This window comes from Ursus maritimus, unplaced genomic scaffold (assembly GCF_017311325.1).
Source record: "Ursus maritimus isolate PB19 unplaced genomic scaffold, ASM1731132v1 scaffold_3, whole genome shotgun sequence".
Classification (NCBI taxonomy): Eukaryota; Metazoa; Chordata; class Mammalia; order Carnivora; family Ursidae; genus Ursus; species Ursus maritimus.
Genome location: NW_024425563.1, coordinates 51,937,568 through 51,965,201, shown reverse-complemented (window position 1 = coordinate 51,965,201; position 27,634 = coordinate 51,937,568). Strand labels below are relative to the sequence as shown.

General features: G+C 40.1%; 1 protein-coding gene and 1 long non-coding RNA gene across 2 annotated transcripts in view; one reads left to right on the top strand and one right to left on the bottom strand.

The window, feature by feature from the left end:
• The window catches only part of LOC121105833, a 31,655-nt gene extending 11,626 nt beyond the window's left edge, over window positions 1–20,029 (top strand). Inside the window, exons 2-3 of the long non-coding RNA XR_005838575.1 lie at window positions 5,523–5,722; window positions 19,132–20,029. This is a non-coding gene — a long non-coding RNA (uncharacterized LOC121105833). The remainder of the gene's footprint in view (window positions 1–5,522; window positions 5,723–19,131) is intronic.
• The window catches only part of RAPGEF5 (Rap guanine nucleotide exchange factor 5), a 69,306-nt gene that overhangs the window by 39,712 nt on the left and 1,960 nt on the right, over window positions 1–27,634 (bottom strand). Inside the window, exons 2-3 of the mRNA XM_008686538.2 lie at window positions 5,617–5,695; window positions 1,432–1,576 (exon numbers count right to left, since the gene is read on the bottom strand). Of these exons, the coding sequence (XP_008684760.2) occupies window positions 1,432–1,576; window positions 5,617–5,695 (224 nt within the window). The remainder of the gene's footprint in view (window positions 1–1,431; window positions 1,577–5,616; window positions 5,696–27,634) is intronic.

Genomic DNA, 27,634 nt, shown 5'->3' with positions numbered 1-27,634 from the left:
AGAAAGAAAGAAAGAAAGAAAGAAAGAAAGAAAGAAAGAAAGAAAGAAAATGACATTAGTTTAGGCACAGAGTTGGTTAAACCAGTTTTTAACTGGATGTCTAAAGGACACCTGATTTTTGAAATCAAAGCGAATTCCTTCATGAAAGGCAAATCAGTTTGAACACTTGTCTATTCTGAAGTAGACCTGCTCCCTGCTCGAATTCCATTCTACCCTTTCTCTGTGTTAACCTGCATAGCTAATATGATTTTGGTGGCCGAGGGAATCCAACTGTCTATATATTGTCTCCATAGAATCATCTGTGTTCAAAAGGTATTACAGCCGGTTGACGATTAGAAAAACATATCAGTTTATTCAGGGGCGACTGAGTGGCTCAGTCGGTTAAGCATCTGACCCTTGATCTCAGCTCAGGTCTTGATCTCAGAGTTGTGAGTTCAAGCTCCATATTGGGCTCCACACTGGGCATGGAGAAGAAAGAAAGAAAGAAAAGAAAGAAAGGAAAGAAAAGAAAGAAAATAAAGAAAGAGAGAGAGGGAGGGAGGGAGGGAGGGAGGAAGGAAGGAAGGAAGGAAGAGGGACGGACCGAGGGGGGGGGGAGAGAGAGAGAGAGAGAGAGAGAAAGAAAGAAAGAAAGAAAGAAAGAAAGAAAATAAAGAAAGAAAGAAAAAGTACATCAGTTTATCTAATTCCAAATGTAAATCTATGTTAGTACCCATTTTGCAAGTTATTATTGCTTAAAATTCTCAAAATACATCATGGTATGAAAAACTTTCATAATGTATGTCTTGTTAATATAGTTTTAAAATTATAAATAATGTTTTATCCAAATATTGTGTATATGGAACTGGTTAGTTCAAACTCAGAATACATCTCAACATATGAAATAGTGTCGAGTTTTTATTTTATTTATTTATTTTGAAGAATTTATTTATTTATTTGACAGAGAGAGAGACAACCAGTGAGAGAGGGAACACAAGCAGGGGAAGAGGAAGAAGCAGGCTCCCAGCGGAGAAGCCTGATATGGGGCTCGATCCCAGGACTCTGGGATCACGCCCTGAGCCGAAAGCAGACACTTAAGGACTGAGCCACTCAGGCGCCCCAAGTGTCAAGCTTTTAGATATGTTCTATCTACCTTAATTATTTCATCTGTAATCAAAATTCCCATGAATTACATAAAATAGCCTTAAATTAGCAAATGTTAAACCGGCCGCCTACATTTTTTTCAAAATGACTTATTTCCAATTAAAAAAAAATTTCTATCTATGTACAGAATATCAGGCTTCAAAAATCAAAACAAGTTAATATTCTGAGTCACAGCTTGAATAGGACAAAAAAAATGCATGACTGCCACCTACAAAAGAGATTTCTGCAGCACATAACTGAAAAAATCACTCATTCGGCATCAAAGAATCTCTCGAAGTTTTACATTACCTTTAAGAACATTTTTGAATGTTCGTCTTCATGTAACCAGTCTTTGTAGAGAGCAATCCACTGGGACACGAGATGCAAGACCTTACGTTTCCGACAAGGAACATCCGAGTTTTCTTCTTTGCCTTGATACTTCTTAGCAGAATAGGTGCAAATGGTTAAGAGAGAATATTGCATTGTTGGAAATAAAAATATGAAGACATCCATTTATTCTTATTTTCACAAAACATGCTAAAGCATTTTCCAAAGAATACGCAAATATCTAAGCACGTGCGAAGAAAAGAATATGTATAGCAAGAGCAAAAGGTGTGCACCAGAAACGGCAAAAGTAAGTAAACCCAGGAAAATGATTTCCACACGCTCGGTGGCAGGTCGTGAAGGTGAATTAGATGATTTGCACTGACAGCTGCTGACACAGCTCCACAGGCAGCATGGGTCGATGACACCACGACGAGGTTCTAAGTGGCCTATGGATTTCAACGGTGGCTACAGGAGAGCTGGCCTTGCTACACAGGTAAACGCTTTCCATAAAAGTAACATCAGAACTGGGCCAGATATCCTTTGATCCTCAGAAATTCACAATGTATAACAAGCAGTCACTGCTCAACGAGCCCCAAAAGAGCACCGATTTCTGGAGTATAATTTGTGATATGATTTAAATGCCCACCCCCAGGAATTTGCTTGGAAAAAAGGACTGGATAAACATGTAAACATAATTAAAAGGGACTGCCACTTTTCATTTTCATCGGAATAAAAAAAAAAGTAAAATACGAATAACCTAAATGCATCAAACACTGTGGATAGTTAACTTAATTATCACATATCCATTAACAGGCAATCTACAGCCATCAACCTGATGGTCCAGTAGTGCATTTACTGAGCGTGAACATTCGCGATGTATTGTTGAGTAGAAAAGCAAGTAAGAAAACATGTTGGGATCATCCACTTCTATTAACTATGCTTATTTATTTATTTTATTTTATTTTTTTTAAAGATTTTTTATTTATTTATTCAACAGAGATAGAGACAGCCAGCGAGAGAGGGAACACAAGCAGGGGGAGTGGAAGAGGAAGAAGCAGGCTCATAGCGGAAGAGCCTGATGTGGGGCTCGATCCCATAACGCCGGGATCACGCCCTGAGCCAAAGGCAGACGCTTAACCGCTGTGCCACCCAGGTGCCCCTAACTATGCTTATTTATAAGAAAAATTTCATCATCTGGAGTGATAAATACTGAAAGTTAACAGCGGCTAGCTGTGCTGTTCAAATTACATAAAAATAACCACCTCAAAAGCAATGTGCTTAAAGCCTTGGAACGAGACAGAAGCCTGGCATTTTCCAAACCAACCTAGTGTTTTTCTTCCCCAAATTCTCATTTCTGACTATCTTGGACATACTGGAAAGTTATGTAGGAAAAGGAAATGCAATGATGCCAAAGACAGGCAGGCTCTGGGGTTGTGGACAGGATTCTTCACTCTTCAATGCTGCTGCATAACTGTAAAAGAGGAATATCGATGTCTGCCTTCGTAAATATTTCAAAACATATTTTAGTCACTGTCTCCCCAACCTGCAAAAATAAATTCAGGACATTTGATTTTTTGACTTCTACATGTGAAATAAACTCAGGCAAATATACGAAGGATCTGTTAAAGTGTCCATTTTTTCCTAGTTTTTCTCTTACAGACAAAATATAAAATTTTATAGCCTACATTATTTCCACTTGTACAAATGTTCTTCTTTTCCTGTGACTATCACGGCCTAACCAATATAAAGAAGAAAACCTAGAAAATCAGGAAATACTAACAATTTCTTTCTTTTAGGTCAGCAACGTGTAAGTCAGGAAGTGGGCTTCTTACTCCCACTGCATCTCCGTTCTGCGATTACGGACCCGCAGGGCAGAGCCATTTCGGGGCCTGAAACTTCAACGGCCCTTCTCCATTCACAGCTGCTACCACTTATTTGCTTCATCTTGTTCTCACACTAAGATGTACTTTTAAAAAACATTTACTGATTAAATTTAACATTTGGATTATTCTGTTTTATCAGGGTATGTTCACTCCTACACATTTTGCCCTTGCCAGATTATACTTATTTATAAATGTAGCCAGAGGAGGGGAATAATGGGAAGGCACTGGACGACAGTTACGCCTTCAGTGTAGAGCACTGAACGTTAGCTAGCCTAAGGCTGGGAGCTTACCTAATGCTCTTTATGATGAGAAAAGCTAAAAAGCATAAAATTCTACCACAGTAACAGTACCCATCTAAGATACCCAAACACAGCATAAATGGCTCTAATCTATAAATAATGTTTGAAAACAATGGGAGACAAACAAAAAATAATTCGGACCACTCCTCAGAAGGCAATGGTATGGGATATACACGACAGCCTCACTAAGGTGTACATAAAAATCTCTCAAATTAAATATGGATGCCATATTTTTGTTTGTGGTTAATATTATTTCACAAAAAGCAGAGTATGGATTTCATGAGTTTTGATAATTAGTAAAAAGGCTGTTAAGAATCTGAACTAAACGTCTGTAGAAAATGTCTTAGTCAAAGATGCAAAACATGGTCATATCCAAGTGAAGTTTTAGAGATTCCTCAGGGAAATTCTATGAGCATTAATTTAATAATAATCACAAATAATACTAGGATCCTATTTATTTACCTATTTATTTACTTACTTATTTGAAGAGAGAAGGGTGTAGGGAGGAGCAGAGAGAGAGAGAGAGAAAATCTCAAGCAGGTTCCACGCCTAGCACAGAGCCCAATGGAGGGCTCGAACTCAGGACCCTGAGATCACAACTTGAGCCAAAATCAAAAGTTGGATGCTTAACTGACTGAGCCACCCAGGCACCTGTACTAGGATCATATTTAAAAACAATGGTTTGAAGGCATCCATTTGTTATGAAACAAACTATATGGTTTAATAGATGGTAATACTTTTTGAAAAGCCGTTTGCATTAAAATGTAGACGAAATTAGCTCATAGTTATTTTTCTAGAACACTGTTAAAGAAGGAGAACTTGAAAACCTAGTAATTATTGCAGAATTTTTTAGAAACACCCACTTGGAAGCTGTGGAAGAAATCTGTTTTTGCAATTCTCCAAGATCAAAACGAATAATGTTTCAAGATCAGTTGTATGAACGGGTTCAAAACGCTTCCCAAGATCTGTAGCTTTGCGTGGCCATATGAACACAGCAAAGCACTGACAAGTAATCATGATTTCTGGTGTATATATTTATTAAGAGAGATTTTATTTCAGTTATGCCCTTTATGGAGTTCTACGGTATTCTTTTAAGCAGGAAAAGGCTATCAAATAGGGGGGAAATATAACAATTATTTAACAGGAAAAGAATATTACCAAGACCATTACTGTTAGGGCTCAATAAAACTCAGGCATATGCCAAAAAAAAATTTTTTTTTCATCTTCCTAAAAATGTTCACCTAGGCTCTAGAGGAATCTTCAGTTTGGTTTGATAAATACCTAATAGTTAGTAGGCTTCTTAAATGCTTCTGAAGCACCTTCCTTGCGAATTGTGAGTCAAGCAGCCCCTGCGGAGTCTCTGAGTCAGTTTACTTGGCTTGGCTTTTTGGCCTTTCATCTATCAAATCGTAAAGCTTCCTTAACTGGTCATTCACTTTCTAATCACACCTGTCATTCTAACAGCACACGTCTTCACAAAGCTTCTGAAAAGATGACAATTGACTCCAAGGGGGGGATTTCGACCTCCCACGTGGGGGACGGCTCATCTTGCCCCAGGACACTTGCAAAGAAACATGGTATCCCGTACATATGTTTTCCTGCCCAAGTCCCCTGGCACTAACCGCCTGACTGTCTTACAAGTTCACTTATTGCCTGTCCACTCAACCTCTTGACTCTGGGCTTTACCCAGTGGCCAAACTTACCTCCAGATTTCTCAAGTCTTGAGACCTACGTGTGAAGAAAACTTAATACAAACAGTACAATTTACCCACAACCCAGAAGGTGAAAACAGCAGCCCTGCCTTCCAGTTTCCCCTGTCTGTTCTGTCTCATTTCATCTTTTACCTTGGATATCATTACATTAATATTTAACATATCCACACTCTACACAGGGGCTGAGTAAATTAAGAAAGGCAGTTAATTCCTAATGCGAGACATCTGTCTGAGAGGAAGCCGACACAGCATCCTGAAGTTAATGAAGGATATTGCCTCAACAGCGCCTGGCACAAGTCATCAGTTGTCATGAAGACAGTGTACGTGAGAAGGAAGTCATCAAGGAGGGTCTCTGCAAAGAAAGAAAAACAAACACAAGGTAAGCACGCCAGGGATAAGAAGGGCAACTGCTCACCCCCCCCCCAACAGCGTGTGCAGCAGAAATACGATAAAGGGTGGTGGGTGTGGGAGGGGTTAGGGTAAGAGAATTTTAGCCACAAAATACATTATTTATGGAAGTTAAGATTTTTTAAACTCCTTACACAGAATACCTCAAGCAATGAGATTATTTTTTTGTTGCAAGGCTCTCTAAACATACTTTTGTCATCCTTCTCACTCCCTAAAACATCATTGACTTTTGTGGGGAAAGATGTTCTGGAAAACCAAAGCACGAATACTGTCCTTTTAAGAATAAATTTTATAGTATTTCTGGGGTATATACTCCAGTCCTACAGGGAATGAAGCCTGCATGTTCTAATAAATTAAGGCTTTCTAAAGCCATTTACCTAAGTCTAGGGCAAGAACAATGGATAATAAAACTTAGAGGACACATATCAGGTTCCACGGCTATTCACCTTTCTCTCTCAAATGCATCTGTAAGAAGCTGGGAAAGTGGTGGGTGATGTTGTTACTGCTTTGGAGAGAGACAGAGCTAAGTCCCATTAAAATTGGGGAGCAGGTATAATATATCATAATATACTCCTTCCCAATCCCTTCCCTAACCTCCTCACTGACAAAAACGGTTTTGATTTTTATTGCCTCTTGGCCTTGAGTGTTCTTGGAAAAGTCCAGCTTACATGTAATATGGAACAGCTAAACAGGTAAACTCTGACCCCCCAATATAATTTCCAAACTGACAGAAAAAATTACATGCAGAATGCAAAGTAGAGCTCTTGCCATAATTGTCTTTATCCGACCTCCTTAACTTAAAATTCATTTTACTATATGATTTCATTTTCATTTCTTTTACATCCTGGACATGGATTTCCAGTAATTTGAAACAGTAATTAATCAGTTGTAAGAATAATGAGCTTGTATACGCAGAAGCATTTATGCTCTCCAAGAGCTATGTAAGTGTGTAAGCAGAAGGAACTGCCCCGGATAGAGCTCTGCAGGTTGTATTGAAGACTGAAAAAATTACAGAATTTTTAGAAATAACCAATAATATTTACTGTAAAAACTGACCAAGGCAAAACAAGTCTATGTTTACAAACACAAAACTCTGATATAAAGAGGTAGTGAATGGCATCTCCAGCCGTATATCAGCTGACCCTGCTTAATTGCTTTGATAGCAGAACATCAAGATAATCCCAATTTACACCAGTAAGTGGTTGCAAATGGTCATGTTAAAAAAACAAACTTGTTTTCTAATTGCAAAATGCCCTTAAGTGAAATGAACCAGAGATGTTAATGAAGAGTATTAAGAAAGGTTTTTTTTAAAGACATTTACTTATTTATGCTAAATAACAGTATTCCTTATTAAAAAAATAAAAGTTTGACTAATGGCACCTATGATGTAAAATAAGCCTACACTTACAATGTTGTATCACACCACAATATACTAACAGCGCTCCAGCTAAAGTAAGTTCTCAAACAGATGCGTCTGGGGCTTGCTAGGCATAAACTAAGACCTACCTACTGTAAGTGTGTAAAGGGAAAGAAGAGCCCGGTATAGAGCTCTACAGCTCTGTGCTGAACGTAACTGCGGGAGTGTGGCCGGCTGGACAATTTAGTGTGAGTGCACTCGCACAGCCTGCACTTGCAGAAGACCTGGGAGCTCTCTCCTAGACGCCCTGTTTACCAGTTACTGGCAAGCTGTGACCTCCACCATAATTTCCAAGTTCACAGGAAAGATTCCATGCAGTTTCAAATACTCATCTGCACGAAAAGGCAGGAGAAACTGTATTCTAAGATCTGCCCCCCAAACCAGTTAAACCTGGCAGAAGTTCATAGCTTGGTTATCCTAATGAAAACCTTGAAATATACAGTTTGAAGCTTTTTGTGTTTTCTTCACAGTTTTTAAAATAGTTTCAAGAAAAATCAAACAATGGCATCATGTCTGAACCCCTAGGATATTCTGAAAGACAACTTGAAAACCATCACCCTGGGACACTACTGAACAGGGATGTTCACCAATTCTAACGCTGCTTGGTACTAAATGTGGTTGACGAACATCCTCGAGTTCTCTGCTCTCATTAGAGATGGAGTCTTTTTTGCATTCAATGTGAGATGCAGGCAGCCAGAACCACAGAGCAGCCTGGCATCTATTTTAGGGTTCTCTGTGGGCCCTTACCAATCAAAGCCGACAGTACACAGAAGCCACTGGGTGCAAGCCCTGAGGACCTCACACATTCAGCATTCAAAATGCTCGATGGGACCTAGGTTCAGACTCTTTGGAATGTTCTTACACTTAGGGGATTTAAAGAGGTTGGAACTATTCTCTAATCAAAATTTACTCCATTAGCAACTGAGATGAAAAAGAATGCCATTAAACTTTCACATAACCAGTCATTCCATTCTGGAACAGCCTTGGATAATAAGCTGAGTGACTGGAGTCTGGTTTATATGGTGGCAAAACCATTTGGCATTCAATTCAATTAATGAGCTCACATATGACAATATTTTGTTAAGGGCTTTGACCCAGAAACGCTTTCCCCTAAGCTACTACCATATTTAATATTCAACAGCATTTACCTAATTATCTCTTTGCCATAGAAATATTAATTAAAATAAAAACAACGAGGCTACATAAAAACATCTCCAGTTAAAATCCTACTGAACCACTAAAAATCCTCATGAATAGAACAGATTCCCAATGCCCTTGATTCAAATCTTACCCTATTTAACTACCATATTGTTATGAAATTTTTCTCTACATAAAGAGCCTTCCCTTACTCTTTTTCAGCATTGGCATTTTTTTTTTTTTTTTTGCTGTGCATGAAAGTAATTGAGTGATATAATCAAAATGACACACTTCAAATAAAAATGCATTTTATAATAGCCATGTATCAAAAAAGGCTGTCCCATGGTATTCAGAGATATTTTTAGAACCACAATGGCTATATAAATGATCCCCTGACGACTATTAGCCAACAATAGCCATTTAGAAAGACAAGCACATCCTCTGGCATCCATATTAAAACACTATAATTATCTATTATATTATATAGTGCTTAATTAACAGTAATTTAAGACTCTAGGCAGAAAAGCACCTTTGTGTATAAAATTATCTTTCATTTAAACAAATTCATAGTTGCCATATACACTAACCTTCTGAATAAAAAGATATATTCATTTTGCTTTCTAACTCAGTGAATACCTAGGTATTAATAGACAATAAACCTTTCCTTTGAAATTCTGTTCGTTAAATCAATCACTAAATCTAATCCCAAATTCTTGGCTCATCACTGATAAAAATATTCAGCCATCCTTTTGGGAATACCCCCCCCAATCCCACAAGTAAAAGAATATTTACATTGTGGCTTTTTTAAATATAGGAAGTACTCTTGCCATATAAAAGAAACATCCTGATAACAATCAAAACTGGTAAGCAGGCACTATTACAGTTTTAAGCACTATGTTTACTTGAAATAAAATACATCAAGATGTAATCAACATCTAAAGTCAAACATTTGATAGAAGTGACTCTAAAATCTACTATTTACCATAATGATGTTAATACAGGACTTTTCTCTTTCATCTCTTACTGTTTTAATTTCAAGGTATAAGAAAAGAATTGTCCATTTCATTTGATTTTACTTGAATGTATTTTTCTTTTATGCAGATATTAAGATATTTTCTCCTCATTTTAAGTGTCTCAAGCACTAAAAACTTCCACTTATTTCTGTAAAACACAAGTGTTTCTAGAGCATCCTAGACTTGTGTCAGGTAGACTAGTAATTGGTTTGGTACAGATCCTTTTTATAGGGTTCTGTTATGTAAATGTAACCAAATCGGAGGAACTGATCTAAATGTTTCAAGAAGGTCTAAGCTTAATGCTTTTTTTTTTTTTTTGGTATAAGTGAATTGCTAAGAAAGCAAATGATAAGAATTTTGACAGACAACTGCCTATAGTCACTATATAAGTATGGTAATATGAATATTCAACATTTCTACAGTGACTCATATTCCCTAAAGTACTGATAGCAGTTTTGTTTCACCTATATTTCTACTTCAGATGCAATGGAATTTAAGGCACTCTAAAGTATGTTCTACTTAAACTTTATTTCGAGAGGCCAATAAAAACTTTGTACTTGAAAGGTCTTGTTTCTTGGGGTGCCTGGGTGGCTCAGTCGTTAAGCATCTGCCTTCAGCTCAGGTCCCCCAGGGTCCTGGGATCGAGCCCCACATCGGGCTCCCTGCTTGGCGGGAAGCTTACTTCTTCCTCTCCCAGTCCCCCTGCTTGTGTTCCCTCTCTCACTATCTCTCTGTCAAATAAATAAATAAATAAAATCTTAAAAAAAAAAAAAAAGGTCTTGTTTCTGGTCCTGGAATATGACGACTTGCCGTTATTTTTTGAGACGCAGTGCCAAAATGTACCATGTAATTTGATTAAGCACCAATTAAAAAAAATGGAAGTTCATGTCTGAATCATAGGTTAAAGTGCTATGCTGTTCAGAGCTATGCTTTTTTCTCAGTTTATTTTACATTTCTGCAAGAAATATTCATGACCTTAAATGTGGCTGTTTACCACAGCTTTTAAATTCACTCTATTCCTGCATATTTTTACAATTCACCAGAGTATTGCTTAGCCATTCTAAAATGACCAAATCTTGAGATCTCACTTTATTCTTCCTTATTGGTTACATAAGAAATGCTTATTCACTTAATGCTGTTTCTACATCAAACTTTAAAAGTCACCTCTTTAATGACAGGAGTTTACTACACACAAGAGCTTGGACGGCACTCTTCAAATAATGAAATCTGTTTTTACTGTGACTTGAAAAATTTGGTTTTGGAATCCCATCATTCTTTGGGAAAAAATGATTTGAACACAACAGGAATTATGTTCTGAACTATATTACATTCCACATGCTGCCTTTTAAAAGTGTCACTAGACAGACTATGGACTAATAAACCCAGTGCTTGCCCACATTCTCCACACCTAAGGTCATGTTTGCAAGTCACCCTGGGTGGGAAGAGAGGTGACAGGCCCCATGAGCTCCTGCTGTCCCAGCCCTTAGCGGCTCTCCGCGTCTAGGCACGATTATAATTACAATCCATTTGTGGCTCATGCATGTGTCTGCTAAGCCTGCTGGGAAGCTTAGAAAACAGTGTGAAAAGTACTAACGAGATCAGAGAACTGAATTTCTACCTGGATAGCCTTAGGTTCAGTCCTGAACCTCTCTGGGCCTTAGTTAAGTCAGCTATGAAGTGGGTATCATATCCACACCTAGCAGAACTGCAGTCAGGATTAAACAGTGTATCTAAAGCACTGGACAGAGAAACTGGTATACATTAGGCACTCAATAAGTACCACCTGTTCTTACTTTCATAAGACAACATTCAGATCCTGTCCCAATTCTTCAAGTGCTACCAATCAACCAAGAAACACTGAGTACCAAGAACTGACTCTATCAGAGGCGTCTGCTAAGGGATTTGGGGTGAAAGACAAGAAAATACAGAGTGATCCCAGGCTTCAAGCTCATAACTAGTCAGGAAGTTGAGACATTTATCCCCATGAAATGCACTAAATAAGGCAACACTTCAACTGGGCAGCACCAATCATAAACGTTCTAAAGGATAAAGGAAACTCCAACATGCCACGGAAGGTTTTACCTAACAGGTGCCATGTGAGATCACCCCTGAACTTCTAAGAACTGGTGGATGAAGAAGTGAAATAAATGTGAGCAAAGGAGTGACTGTGTGGTGTCTGTGGCTGAGACACAAACCTGTGGCCTCTGGGCCTTGTCTAGCCCCTAAAGGTGTTTTTCGTTATATGACAATATTTAAAAATCAGAAGATCTGAGGGCGCCTGGGTAGCTCAGTCGGTTAAGCATCTTACTGTTGATTTTGGCTCAGGTCCTGATCTCACAGTCAGGGTCACACTCAGTGGGGAATCTGCTGGAGATTGTTTCCCTCTGCCCCCCACCCCCTCTCTCTGAAATAAATAAATTAATCTTTAAGCAAAACGACACATAAAAATTAGAAGTTCTGGCAGCACCAGGCCCGCATCTCATAAGGCAACATGGTTTCGTGCTGAATTGCCCTTTTCATGCAGCATGCGCTCTGCAGCTTATCACGGTTCTGCCCCCATTGGCTTCAGTTCTTATTAGCAGTCTGTGGACAGGTGAGTTTTAGAAGGCTTGGTCTATGGTATAGTTTGAAACAGTAATAGAAGGGATCACATGTATAACTGCAAAGTAAACTAGGTTGGAGCCAACTCCTGGAGGGTCTTTGAGCCCTACAGCAAGAAGCCTATGGCTTGTTCTATAGGAAAAGGGAAGTGAATGGAAATTTTCAAGAGAAGAAATGACAAGAGATAGAGATTGCACTTGGGGCATCAGGACAGTGAGACTGGATAAAGGAAAAATAAGGAGAGAGAAGATGAGTTTACTTTTAAATACACTGAGCTTCAGTACCCTGAGGTTACTTTAAGTGAAGATACTGGACAAAACTATCAAAGACCAGAGCTTGCTAAAGAGGTCTGGGTGATTATGGGAGCTACTATATAAAGAGGGTACAAAGAGAGTGGCCTGGACAACATAAACTGTGAGGTACAGTCCTAGGGAGGTGTAAGTGGGGACTGAGGGTTGAGCTGGGGTGTATGTTCACATTTGGGTAATGCTAAGAGAAAGATGAGTTCAAGAAGGGGGGAAAAGAAGAAAGAGAAAAACAAGAGAACAGGGAGACACAGATGTAACAGAAGCCAACAAGAAAGGATGATGGAAAGGCAAGCGGATCCCGAGTGTGCAAAGTTGCTGGAGGGAAGTTCATCAGCCTTCATCCGCATTCAAATGCCATAGGATTTGGTGTGTGGATGGTCTCTGTCTGACGGACAGATGCCCCTTGAAAAATGTTAGGGCAATGTTAGGGGCATACCTGAGTTAGGCTGAAAGGAACTAAGGATATTCTGATAATCGGCCCTCACACCATCCATCACCCTCTTTTTCCCCACTCTTCCTGCAGGTGTTACACAGCTGATCAGTAACAGCAGTAGCTCTCACAAATTAGCCAGGAGGAAGCAATTCTTCCTGATCAATCCAAGTATCATTTAACAGTATAGATCAGAACATGGGAAGTGTCATGGGTATGGAGCCTTCGATACCAACCTGCCAGCATCTACCAACAACAATTAATACCCAGTTGCAGGAGTCACTCAGTCTAGCACAAGAGACTCTCGGAGCTGCTCCGTCTGGTACGATTAACATCATACAATACATAAAGACACAAACTGTGTTCCTAAGGGCTTGTCAATTCAACATTCCAAAATTTCATGAAACAAAGAAAGAATTAATTTAAACATTAAACCTTAAATTAGAAGTCTGGGGCATGGTTATTTGAAGCACTCCTCTAATACTGGAATCAACTCAGGACAAGGTATGATATTTTTATCTCCCGGGCACCAAGAAGAATCTCTATTACCAGCTTTCTTCCAAAACTTGAAATATATCACCATTCTGAATGTTAATTTTCCACCCCGGTCACTGTGAATCATTATCACTGAATTCAGATGAGTAAAATTATTTTTTGTTTCAGCTTAAGAAATTCTAGAGCTATGAGAGAGAAGTTATTTTCCTCCAAGTTGAACATTAGTCAACTGTCTTAATTTAAAGCTAAGAATGATAACTAGATATATTAAAGATAAAAAGATACTCTACCAATTTACTAGTGTAAATTAAACACAACTAGGGCGCCTGGCCGGCTCAGTTGGTAGAGTGTGTGACTCTTGATCTAGGGGTTATGAATCCGAGCCCCATGCTGGGCGTGGAACTTACTTAAAAATGAAATCTTGTTTTTTTTTTTAAAGATTTTATTTATTTATTTGACAGAGAGAGACAGCCAGCGAGAGAGGGAACACAAGCAGGGGGAGTGGGAGAGGAAGAAGCAGGCTCCCAGCGGAGGAGCCTGATGTGGGGCTCGATCCCAGATCGCCGGGATCACGCCCTGAGCCGAAGGCAGATGCTTAACGACTGTGCCACCCAGGCGCCCCCTAAAAATGAAATCTTTAAAAAAAAATAATTAAACACAATTAAACCTAACTAAGCCTATTTCTAAACAAGTGGGCACAAGATCTTACACAAACTGAAAATGTCCAATATTAGAAAACTTACTTCACTATGTAGCCCATGTTTAAAAATATTTCTAGGACAAATATTTCATCCAGTGACTGACAGCAGGGAATGCCTTTGTGCTCTGGGTTCCAGAACAGTCATTGGAGTTCTTTTTTTTTTTTTATTAAGATTTTATTTATTTATTTATTTGACAGAGAGAGAGAGCCCAAGTTGGCAGAGGCAGGCAGAGGAAAAAGCAGGTTCCCCACCAAGCAGAGACCCCGACGCGGGACTCCATCCCAAGACCCTGGGATCATGACCTGACCTGAAGGCAGATGCCCAACTGACTAAGCCACCCAGCGTCCCTGGAGTTCTTTTCACTAACACATAGCTGCTTGCTTTCTCACAGGTGAGAGGGAGAGCAGTGCTTTAGGGTCACGAAGAAAGGTTTGGTCACGACCATTGACTGAACACCTACTGCTTGGGGTCGAGCACTGTGCTCACTGCCATGGAGAAGGTGAAGTTTTAAGGCCTCAACTTTCACAGGGTTTGAATGTAATCATAAAAGGACCACATATGGCAGGCTACAAGCCCCAGGATGAACACTGTGCATGGGAATGTCTGAACAAACCTCTACCCCCACCCTCACCCAGCACACATTTTAGCCCTAGAGAGCCCCAGATTTGCTCTGAACCACACCTATTTCTTAGTGTGCACCAGGAAGCCAACGGCAGCTCTGATGGGCAACGAGGACAAGTAGAGAAGGGAAGATAGTAGCTATTCCCTTCGCACATAACCGGAACAGCCACCTCTACTGACCACACACTGTGTGCTGTACCAGGAGCTTTATCCACACGATCTGTGCTCCTCATATTCTCTCTAGGAGGCAGGTCTGATAATCTCTTTGTGGCATGATGACACCGAGCCTGAGCTAAGGAGGGTGAAAAACCACTGAGTTGTTGCAAGTTAATATCAGAAGGGGCCTAGGTCCCAAGGTGGGCTGATCCCCAACTCTGGATTTCACTGCACCCTGCTCTTCTGGGGCTGTGAATCCAAATGGTCCATATGTGCAGGAGAGTCACAGAGTCCTGTTCCAGACAGGGAGAAGTGCCACAGATAGAGGAACTTAGTCTTTTTTATTTTTGAATTGCCAAAAACGCCCCTATAAAGTCGTTTTCCATCTATACACCAGCATGCTGGAGTTCCTTTATTCCTACTCGAATTTCATTTTTGTTTTCTAGCAAACACTTGGTAAATAGCAAATAGCTATAAGGGATCAGCCAATTTCCTCTTCTAAAGGTAGAACTGACAATCACAGGGAAGGATTAAGATAGTCCACAAACTCCTAATGCTTTTAAGATCTCTTATTTTTTTTGAGAGAGAGAGAACGAGAGAGAGAAAGAGAGAGAAAGCACATGTACAAGCATGGGGGAGGGGGAGAGGGAGTGAGAGAATCTTAAGCAGGCTCCATGCTGATGGGCTCCTTCCCACAACCCTGAGATCATGACCTGAGCTGAAATCAAGAGTCAGGTGCTTAACCAACAAAGCTACCCAGGCACCCCACTTTTAAGATCTTTTAATGGCCATTTATACATATTTATATTTTTTAAAGTTGAAGTGTAAAGGCAGAAACTGAAACAATTTTTTAAAATGGTCAATCCATAGAACTCTTCCTTTCCTTCTAAACTTCTTCATATTAAACACTACAGATACTGAGAATCATTAGGCACATTTTATTTTGTCCTTTCCTAAAAGAAAAAAAAAAACTGACTTCCACATCAAAGTCTTGTCTGTTCCTCACCTCAGTGACCCCATATGCCTACTACTCCAACATCTGGGTAATCAAGTCATTAAACATGTATTAACTGTTATTGGTTAAGGTTATTTTTGTCTTTTTGGCTAAAGGCATTCATACAAACTCCTTTGTCTCAAATGGTTCTAATAAGTCAGTTTTGTTTTGTTTCAAAATCAATGTACTATTTGCACACCTAAGAACATCCTTAGGCCTTTCTCCTAGCATTGAAATCACATGAGTCATGGTGATTTGACCCACACCGCAGCTACATAACGGGTACATGAGAGTTCTGAAATATCACCAAGCATGTAATAATATAATTATGTACTACAAGCTCTTTTTATGAGAACTAATTTAATGTGTGCTATTGTTAAGGTCAGTCAAAGTCATAATATAGGAAATATTTTTTAGTATATGTTTCATATGTTTTGGGAAAAATATATTTTTAAAGATTTTATTTATTTATTTGAAAGGGGAGAGAGAGAGTGCTCACGAGTGCAAGAACAGGGGGAGGGAGAAGCAGACTCTTCACTAAGCAGGGAGCCCCAGACATGGGGCTCAATCCCAGGACCCTGGGATCATGACCTGACCCAAAGGCAGACGCTTACCCGACTGGGCCACCTAGCTGCCCCATGGAAAGTATTTCTTTTTTTTTTTTTTTTTTTTTTTTAAAGATTTTATTTATTTATTTGACAGAGATAGAGATAGCCAGCGAGAGAGGGAACACAAGCAGGGGGAGTGGGAGAGGAAGAAGCAGGCTCATAGCGGAGGAGCCTGATGTGGGGCTCGATCCCAGAACACTGGGATCACGCCCTGAGCCGAAGGCAGACGCTTTAACCGCTGTGCCACCCAGGCGCCCCCATGGAAAGTATTTCTAACAACTTGTAAGGAGAATTCTGGAGTGAAAGAAGCAGAATTCTCAAACATGAATTCAGTGGCTCAAATCAGACATGAGAAAGGTACTTTCAGTTAAGTACTCCTTGCACATTAATAATACAGGGGATTACTGTCAAAATTCAGTTTTCAGAAGGCTATAAAAGCTAATTCTTTATAGTCTTTATAAAATGATTATACGATGCTTTATTTTTTTTAATTTATTTTGTTTGTTTACAAGTAGGCTCTATGGCTAGTGTGGAGCCCAATATGGGGCTTGAACTCACGATCCTGAGATCAAGACCTGAGCTGAGATCAAGAGTCAGATGCTTAACCAACTGAGTCCCCCAGGTGCCCCATTATACAATGCTTTAAATCACAATATATTTAAATTTCTTTGAAGAGATGGAAATATAATTATGGCCTGGGATCAAAAGTATCAAAACGAACTAACATAAGCTTCCATTTATAAAATTCCATGCCATTTTTCATTTCTTAGGAATCAAACTTTGCTTTTTCTTGGCCATATTGCTCTCCCCATATATATATATTTTTAAAGATTTTATTTATTTATTTGACAGAGAGAGAGCGCGCACAAGCAGGGGTAGCAGCAGGCAGAAGGAGGAGCAGGCTCCCCACTGAGCAGGGAGCTGGATGCGGGACTCGATCCCAGGACCCTGAGATCACGACCTGAGCTGAAGGCAGACACTTAACCGACTGAGCTACCCAGGCGTCCCCACTCTTCACATATATTAACACCACACAGTGTATCTCCCAGCTTCACTTGCAGCTAGATGAGCTACGACTAAGTTTTGGTCCATGGGATAAAAGCTGAAGCCGTGTGTGATGTACAGGTGTGTTCTTGACTTGCTCCATCCTGCTACCTGGACTGTGACGCTAGCTAGCATCCCTCTTGGTTTATGAGATGAAGGTCAGACTCCAGGGACACTGGGGCAAAAAGCTGGAAGGAATCTCCGCCCTGGCTGACTTCAGAGCGTCCTTTCCAGCTCTATGCTGCATTTCTCTATTTTTACTCTCACACGAGAGAGCAATATATGTACACCTTGTCTAAGTTACCATCCTTTACACGCAGCCAGGCCTAATAACAAATAATACATATATTTATACACAGAAAATTCTTAGGAGCTCAAACACATGAGGAGTATGGTCTGCTTCTCAAGTGTCTCTATTATCAAAAGCAAGCAAAGTACATTTACCGAGAGATAAGTATTGTGAATTTATCCTGATCTCTACAACTGTGGATTTCTAAAATATGCCGATCAAGACACATTTGCCTTGCATGTTTTTTTCCAAAGAACAAACACCCTCCCTGGGAGACCATAAAATAGAGTAAATTGTCATAATAATTCTGAGACGTGCGCTTGCATTATGCCGATCAGCACAGGCAGAACTTGAGTTAACTAAAATATTTTTACAAAAGTCAGCACAGTGGTCAATAAAAATGGCTTGCAATGCCTTTAAATTCAGATCAAACTGAAACAACACAACAAGAGGCTACGTTTTATATGTGCAACTCTAGAGAATAAGATCCAAAATTAGGATGAAAAGATCTTCACTGTGTTCATTCTTGTTTCTTAACAAAACACATGACACTATTTATGGTATCTTTAAGCCTGCTACACAAAAACAAAATTTGAGATATCAAGCAAGGAAGGAAATTTAGGGGGAAAAAGCCTAACTTGCTTTAAGTACTATACAAATCTCTCTTCATAACAAGTGTATTTAAGGCACATTGAAAGTGATGTAATTATGGAAGTAGTACACCAGCTGCTTTAATATTAGAACTACTATTGAGTCTCGATATATACAACTCATCCACCAAAAACTATGCTCACTTAAGGCTGAGAATTTAAGTAGAAATACCCAGCCAGGTATGCAAAAGGCAGTTCGAACTTATACTTTTCATCTTCACGCTAAGTGAAGCTCATTTACAGGATTAAAGGATTTAGAAGATTCACAAAGTGTCTTGAATGCAGAGAACAGACAAGAACAGTAAGTCTGAAGCCGAAAAGGATACAAAATTGCTCTAAAAATAATTTCCTAGCACTATTCAGATTACAATAAGATATTTTGGGGATTACAAGATTTTTTAGTTTTCCACATTTTCTGTTCACTCATATTTAACAATTCTGCCTAATTTCATATTTATTGAAAGATTTGGGGGAAGGCCTGCCAGCCAAGCAGCAGCCTTATGTAAAAGGCAAAAAGCTGCAAACAGAATGAAAAGAATGGTTTCGATTGTAGAGCAAGAAAGCCCCAAGGGCAGAAAATGAGGATAATGGGAAATGGGAGGGGAAGGTTATAATGAGAAAGACTGCAAAGAGAAATGAGAAAAGGCTCAATTATAGGTTTGTTAAAGGCAAAAATTCTCCTGCTCTAAGAATATTCCTTTCAGACATGTGCTTGTCAATTACGGCAATTCTGTGGCACTGCACCCTTTCAATGAAGCAATAATTTGATTGAAACATGCTGTGAGAGATTAACATGCAGTGATTATAATCAACAAATTGCCATTCACTAACATTTCTTCCTCACACTGAGGAGACTACCTGAAGTACACACTCTTACACAGAAAAATGACTTAAATTTTTTTTTTTTTCCTGATAGGATGCGAGTTTTGCTTGATGAAGGTGGCCCCGCATTTTAAAATACAAACAAGGACATCTGATGATCTCACTTTAAATCTTTCAACTGTCTGGGGAGATGACGCACAAGATCTCCGAGAGAAAGAAAGAGGAGAAAGAGAAGAGTTTTTTTCACTCTTCAACATTGTCTCAAATAGTCTCCAGTAACTTTAGCTGCTGATGTTACAGTAAAACTGTGGTCTTGCTAAAATTACTAGACTGTCAACTCTATTGACACAGTATCTTGTCTTCATGAATTTCAGAATCTCTTGTTCCTTCCAATTTGCTCCTCCAAAAAAGCCGGACTGATATCACACATTTAAACAAGTTTCTGGAAATAAAGCTGGACATGACAAAATCGCGTTTGTTCTAAAGTACAACATTAAATATGTCCAAACACCCAAAACTTACTGTGGTAGGAAAATATGGTAGTTTTACAAACTCGGAGATTTGAGAACAGCATTTCTTTTTAAAGGAACAGAAATCCATTCTCTTTTTATTTTTTTAGATTTTATTTATTTGAGGTAGAGAGAGAGCGTGACTGGGAGGGAGAATGCAGAGGGAGAGTGAGAGGGAGAAGCAGCCTCTCTGCTGAGCAGAGAGCCCTGACATGGGGCTCCATCCCAAGATCCCAATATCTTGACCTGAGCCGAAGGGAGATGTTTAACTGAGCCAGCCACCCAGGTGCCCCATTTTCCTTTTAAAAAAACAAAAAAAAGAGAAACAATTTACAAGAACAAAAAAATAAGTTAGTACCAAACTGAGAAGGTGTACTACAGAGATTCTTTTTTTTTTAAGCTTTTATTTATTTGAGAAAGAGAGAGAGTGTGCCCTCATGTGAGCAAGCTGGAAGGAGAGGGAGAGAGAATTTGAAGCAGACTCTGAGCTGAGCGCAGAGCCCACCTCTGGGCTCAGTCTCATGACCATGACATCATGACCTGAGTTGAAACCAAGAGTCAGCTGCTTAACTGACTATGCCACCCAGGCGTCCCTGTACTATAGAGATTCTTTTTTTTTTTTTTTTTTTAAGATTTTATTTATTTATTCAACAGAGATAGAGACAGCCAGCGAGAGAGGGAACACAAGGAGGGGGAGTGGGAGAGGAAGAGCAGGCTCCCAGCAGAGGAGCCTGATGTGGGGCTCGATCCCATAACGCCGGGATCACGCCCTGAGCTGAAGGCAGATGCTTAACTGCTGTGCCACCCAGGCGTCCCTGTACTATAGAGATTCTTAACAGGTATACATTAGGGAGACAGAAGATGAAAACTGAACAAAGCTGTTACCTTTCTCAAATTTATTTTTATGAGAGAAGATTCAAGTTGCACTGAGGATGTGTGTTTCATAAGCCACCTCCATCCGAAGTCAAAGAGACTCGATAGATTTAAGCCAGTAGTTTATTCCCACAATAATAAAGCTGAAGACTCTCAGGGCCTCATGATTCTACAGGAACTTTGTGTCTGATCAGATAGGGCCTCTATAGTTTATGTTTAAAAATACACTGTACTTTTATATGTTCGGATTCTTTGAAAACTGACAATTCATGTACATACTTATGGCAACTTTCCATGTACCAGAGTATTTCATTATTTCTAATAAATTATTCTCCAGCCATTCTAGGAAATTAGAAATTCACTGAGCCATAAAGAAATACCTGTTTCCCAACAGTGTGTCAAAGTGGGCATCTGAGGTGAAGGGAAAGCAAATAAAATGTAAATAAGGGAAATAAAGCAAATAAAATGTGCAGAGGTGAATGAAGGAGAAAGTCCATTCATTTTTAGGTCTCCCATACTGACTTCAGTTTACATGGAAAACCCCTCATGGTTCACGGGTTGAGGACATCAGCACCAGGACTGACTTTATAAAGATAACAGTCACATGTGAATTTTTTTAGAATATGGTGTGAAGGAAACCCTCAAAGACCCTCTATCTCACCTCCAGGCTCTAGGACAAGGACTTCACTCAAACCATCAGAAAGTGGTTGATATTTTCTTAAAAGTGTTCAAAGAACAAAGTCTAGAAACTTGTTAAGATGTCCAGGTTTCTCAACATTCTTACAGTCAAGAGGCTTAAGATTTCATTTCTCAGGTAATTAATTATTGCTCCTCGTGCATCTTATTTTCCCTTATTTATCTTCAGATCCTCTTGGAATTAATTTTCCGTAGCCCTACAATATTTTGGTTTGCTTCTGGTGTGCTCTAGACTTACAGTTGAACATCAAGGATTAGAAGAGTTCCTGTGGACTCCACACGAAAATGATGCAATTAAAAGAAATGCATTCCAATCATCAGTTCTCATTCTAAACAGGGACTGTGTGCCTGGAAAGTATGCTGTACCCCTACTTGTATCTTCTTCCATTACGTACCTCCCTTTGCCCATCGGTTATGCGGTAATGAAAACCTCCACATTTCCATTATTAATCAGTGTATGTTAATGACCTTATGCTTCGGCTCTGTCTCACTTCATTTCACCTTGCTTCATTACCAACAAGAGTATTAATTAACCCACAGTCTACTGGCAGCGTAAAAGCATCAATTCCCTTGTTATCATACACAGTATCACATGTTTGAAGGTGGTGCGAATAGATGAGTCCAGATGAGGAACACCTCAAATGAAATCCAGTCAAAATCTAATTTTTAATCACTCCTCACGTGAGCAGTCTGTGACACAGCATCAGCGGGTAAGGACCTCTTCCCCCACTCCCCCTCTTTTGTGACCTCAGGGAAGCAGTCTGCTCACCCAGTGGCCACCCAGCTCACAGCTGGAAACCAAGAAGCGGGCCTCTGTGCGGGAGATGAGAGCACTCTTAAGCAGCTCCCGGAGCACCTGATTTGGGGTTTATAGCTGGAGTTGAATGGTAGGTTTTTACTTCAATGAGGCCTTTTATCCATGACTCTAGTCACTAGAAAAAAAAAAAAAAAGATCTCTGGGAAAAAGCTAGGGATACAGCTGAGTTCATCTGCAGTTTCAGATGCTCGTTTCGGATAACTTCTACCTTAGTCTCTATGTCCATTAGATGGGGACCATTATCCTGTACTAAAATCCATCGGACGGGGAGGAAATTTGGACAAATGGAGGGGTATCCCGAGTATCTTTCAAATCCCGACTCTCAAATCTGGAAGGGGCCTCAAACAACATGTGGCCTAAGTCCTCTGCTTTCATAAATGAGGCAACTGAGAAGAAAACTTCTACATAATTCTGATACCTCATCATTTGTCAGTATTAATTTTTTAAGTCTCCCAATGCTTCAATTATGGTCAGCAAATACATTACATTCTCCGTCATAGTAACAGGGAGGGAAGCTAAGGGCACTGCAAAAACACCAAATCAAACCAAACAGAACCCACAGCACAAAGATCATACAGCAAGCAGTAACTATATTCTAGCATGACCATTTGCACTTCTAGCTCTCTCTCGACAGCACTTTGGGGATTTTCCCTGTCACCATGGATAGCTACAAGTCTTTGCTTTATCTGGAAAAGTCGGCCTTCACCGAACACCTGAGGCATACCCAGGGCAGCTGGAGTTGGTGCTAATGAATTTAGTCTGCTGTTGACTTTTTTACTAAAGCATGTCTGCAAACAAAATTAACCTATTATTTAAAAGTGGCAGTTTCATAAAGCTGAAAAAGACTTCAAATGGCAACCTGGTCTAGTTATTTGTCTATGAAGAAGTTATTTTCACAGGTCAAGATGGTAAAAGTCTGATATCAAACATTTCCATGGATAAAGATTCCATGGCTTATAGTCCTAACTAGTACCATCCAGGACTACTACCTATACGTACTTCAAATTTCTCCCTCCCTTCCTTCCTTTCTTCTCCTCAAGTAAGTCTATTTCCCTTGGTTCTGAACTTTATTGAATATAACCAATAGTTTCATGTTAATCTCAAAAGTACCTTTTTTTTTTTAAAGTAGGCTCCACGCCCAGCATGGAGCCCAAGGTGGGGCTTGAACTCACAACCCTGAGACCAAGAGTCAGATGCTTAACCAACTGAGCCACCCAGGTGTCCCTTGAAAATACTTTAAATACATTAAAATACCCTCTAGCTTATTTTTAAAGACATGTGGCTATAGTTATCATAAAATAGTGCCCATAATGATTAGCATTTAATATCTACTATTTCCCTACTTCCTTTCTTGTCTGAATCCCTCCACTGGAACATATGCCCCACGAAGGTAAGGAGTTTATTTTGTGTACAACTGGATCTCCACATCTAGGACAGAGGAGTGTTAAAGATATTTGGGGAATGAAGGAATTAAGTTTTTCTAAGGTATTCATTCATGGTATAGAAATTGAGTAATTAAAAACGCACAGTTGTATTTTATCACAGAAGCAGTGTATAAAGTTAAGAGTAAAGAAATTACAGGAGGATGGCTAGTGATAAGAGATAGGATGTACTATCTTTCACCACTGGGGGAAAACTGCCACTTTTCCTTGGCAACGGACTCATTCTGAATATCCCAAGATGGCTTGGTAATACAATTTTGTAAATGGATTTTACTTGTGGGTGATAAATCAAAGCTATTCTTCGGAAATGTTACAGCATAATTTCTCAAAGAGCTTAAGAAGTTTCCCACTGAACAAGGTTATACACAAACACACATAAATCATCACCAGGTATGGTCACTAAGCCGTGGGTTCCAAGCTTCCTTCTCCATCAACATTCTAACTGCCCTTTGAGTCTGAAGAAATGCAGAAGTAACGTAAGTAATATGAAGGTAGACTGAATAGCCTATGTCCTTGTGCAATGGCTAAGTGATGGTGGCTTCAGCATAAAATGACCACAAGGTTCTGAAACTTGTCTATAATTCCAGGAGAGACACCTCTCCTCCAGATCTAGAATTCCATGGTTCTGTGACATTTGGAAAGAGATTGATGTAGATCCCTTTGAATCAAGGTGTCTTAGTGACGAAAGACATCGCTAAGATTTTTTTTGTACGACTTGCTTAAGGTCTCAGGCTGGTTTGTTAATGGAGCATAAATCTTGGACCCAAGACAGAATCTCATTTTAGTGCCCTTTCTACTCTGGTATGTGCATTTTCTCCTTTCTTAAACCATGATTTCTTGCAGAAGTAGGCACCTTGGCTGTGAGACTCCAGGGCCACCCAGGGATTTTTATGGCGTTACAGAACCCTGGCAAAAATCCAAATGGGTTTTGTTCACTATATATCATCACCTCCTCATTCCAAGCGTTGAGAAATTCAACAGCTGTGTGACCAGTACCTCTGTCTCCTCTGTTTCCTTTTTTTCAAAATTATTTCAGTGGGTGGACCAGCAGTGCAGTCTTGTAAAATTTGAACCTGTCAGGCTGCAGAGGCAGGGGACCAGTGGACACGAGGCTGACCAGTGGACATAAAGCCCTGGAGAGGAGGTGGGGGATGGAGAGGAGGTGGAGGAAAGGGGAAATGAGCCCCTAACTCTCCAAGGCAGATATATATTTGTAACTATTAGAAACTTGGAATAAATCATAAAAGTTGGTGGGGGGCTAGATGAGACAAGGTCAGTGTTCTGTTTCTGTGGCTCTCACATCTGCCTGCATATTAGCATCACTTGGGGAGCTTTTAAAGTCCCTAAGGCTTAGGTTCCATCTCAGGTCAACTGAATCAGAACCTCTGGGGTGGGACCCAGGTATTGGTATTTTTTAAAAAAATGCCCCAGGTGCCTCAATTGTGCAGCCACCCATAAGATCCACTGGTCTATTTGTTACGTGACACTACAAAAATAAAAACAAAAGATAAATACAAGGTAATTTTAGGTGCATCTTAATTGCACAAAATCATGGAGAGATTTACCACCATCTGAAAATTTTCTGTGTCTAGACTCAACAGACATTTAGGTCTGCACAAGCTACGTGGCTACACGGTCATCAAGGTCTTTGCCACCTGCAAGAGGAAACCTGGGACAGAAATACCAAATATCTTTCCAGAAATCCTAAAAGGTAAGGAGATCAAAGAAAGAGGTTCACCTAAGTTGTTTTCTATCTTTCCAATGACCAGGAAAAAAACCTTCTTAGTTTTTCTTCGCAAGAAACACGCATCAAGCACTTAGGACAGGCTTGGTATTAGCTGGAAAGAAGACAGGGAAGTTCATAAAAATCAGTGCCTGTCCTCACTCTCCTCAAGGTTCTGTCAGTGCACTGCTCTAAAAAAGCCACCAGTGAGCTGGCAATGGAGATAAACCTCTGGACTCTATGGATCAGGTGAGACACCCCTATAACGTAAGGCAGGTACTTTCTTGGAGGTTACAAAGGTAAAGGACTCAATCTCTCAATGATCTGCTCAACCTGCAAGGTGCTGCTGAAAGCCGACCAGTAACACGTGATCAAAGCAGGCGCTTCCACACCGCGTGCCCATCCACAGAGTATGCTGAATGACAGCCTCCCGAGTAACCAAAGCAGCCACACCGTGAAGAAAGCAGGGCAAGCCGAATAAGCACGAGCTGTTTGGCTTTACCTGTGCCTACTGTCCTATTGTCTGTTCATTGGTTTTTCTTAAAAAAACCTTTACTTCGAAAGGATGAATAAAGAATAAGAAAATGGAAAAAAAGAGGCCAGTAAGTAATGCGTTTCCTCTTGTGTTCTCCCTAAGGTGGACCTGTCATAATGCAGATTCAGAGAGAAAAATCAATAAGATGGTTTTTCTCCATGTAATCCATCCAATACATAATTTTCCCCCTGCTTTGAAGCAGAAGTCATTATTCCCAACAACAGCAGCTCTAAACAAAACATACTCTATCCTTTCTAGGGAGTGGGAAGAGTTAAGTAGAAGCAGGAACCCCCGCAGACCCCGCAGACCCCGCAGACCAGGGCTGGCTGGGGGGAGCTTCCTCTCCCATCCCTCCAGCTCCTCTACTCACAACTCCTCGTTTTGCTTTCTCCTTGCCTGCTTTGTAATTCTTCTGGGCTGGGAGTACTCAAAGATGTCTCCCCTACACCTGGGAAGATGAAAGACAAAGCTGCTTGATTTTTCTCTACCATTCCAAAGGTGTAAGTCAGAACCTGACCCTTGACAGAAGGGGTAATCTTTGAAAGCTGCGTCAAGCACTTTCCACGTTCATAAACAGATATCCAGTGGCCAGACTCAAATAGTTTTTTCATTTGAAATAATGATTCATTCATTCATTCATGCATGCATTCATTTTACAGCCAATCTAATCACTTGGGAAAATCATTAGTAGGGTGCTCTTAAGCATCTCTAATATTATTGCTTTAAAACTCAGTTTGACTTGGTGGTAGAATACCATATGAATTGTTGTTTTCTCTTCTCGATGCAGGTGGCAACAGCATTACATTATGTCAATAGCTTTGGCACTCCCCTTCCTATTCCGTTCAATTAAGTCAACTTTTTTCCACTTGCATGTCCATACCAACTAGTAATCACTTCAACTGCTCCTCTGTGAGTGCAGAAGGTCTCTTTTTCGGGACTTGTACCTCCATTTTCACAACTAAGTGACTTTTGTGGGAAAGAGATGGGAAATGACTCCCATCTCTTGCACCGTTATTTACCCCAGCCTTTGGTGGGCACAGGAATGTAACAATCCAGAAAAGGCTCATCCTGGTCTGTGGGAGCACTTATGGCCTCCCATGTGCCCTTTCCTCCTCACTGCCACTGGGGCCATGCGGACGACCACCAGATGGCTCCAGCCGGCCCCACATGGCTCCCTCTCCCTAAAAGGGGTGCTAGAGAACATAAAAACGCTGCTGTATACTTTTATTGCAGGCCCTTCTCATTTCCCTCCATCTGTCTTCCATATGTTTATACGATGCTATTAGGCTCTTGCACACATAGGCCTTTTATAATGCGGGCTGCCAGCCTGATGAGAATAAAGAACAAGAATTCACCTCTGCCGATAACAAGGGGCCTCAATTCCTTTAAATATGTGATTCATTTAGTATTCAAACTAGAACAAATTAATAACCTCTTTTAAGTTGCCTGTGGAATTTATTTTATTTTTACATCTATGATACTTCTTTTCATTTTAGGAACAAAAACCACACGGCAGCTTTTCTGCTGTGTTTTCTCCACGCGCTGGTATGTGATGTTTTGAAGAACTGCGTGACTTCACTTAGGCCTCCCTATGGCATACACATCAACCTCTCTCTGAGTCTGACTCCTCATTTTCATCAAGTTCTCCGTTAATCACAGGGAAAGTTGTTAACCATGCTTTCTTTCAAGTGTCACTACAAAAATCTGAAGTTTCACACGTCCTCTGAAAACTCGAAGGAAATGAGGAGGAATAAGGAGAGGCTGACCCCGAGAGGCCTCTTCCTGCCTTGCTGAGGGCAAGCCACTGAGCTCTGGTCCTCTTTGCTTTGCTGGGCACTGGGCTAGAGTGACATATCTGATCCCAGGCGTGGTGTAACAGTCACTAGGCACCATGCACAACACCGTTTCCAGCAGCAGGCAACTCCTGGCATTAGTAAAGTAATCCGAGAGATTTCTCATTCCCAGTGTTAGATAGTGGGAACCTGTTATGGGCAGCTAGGCC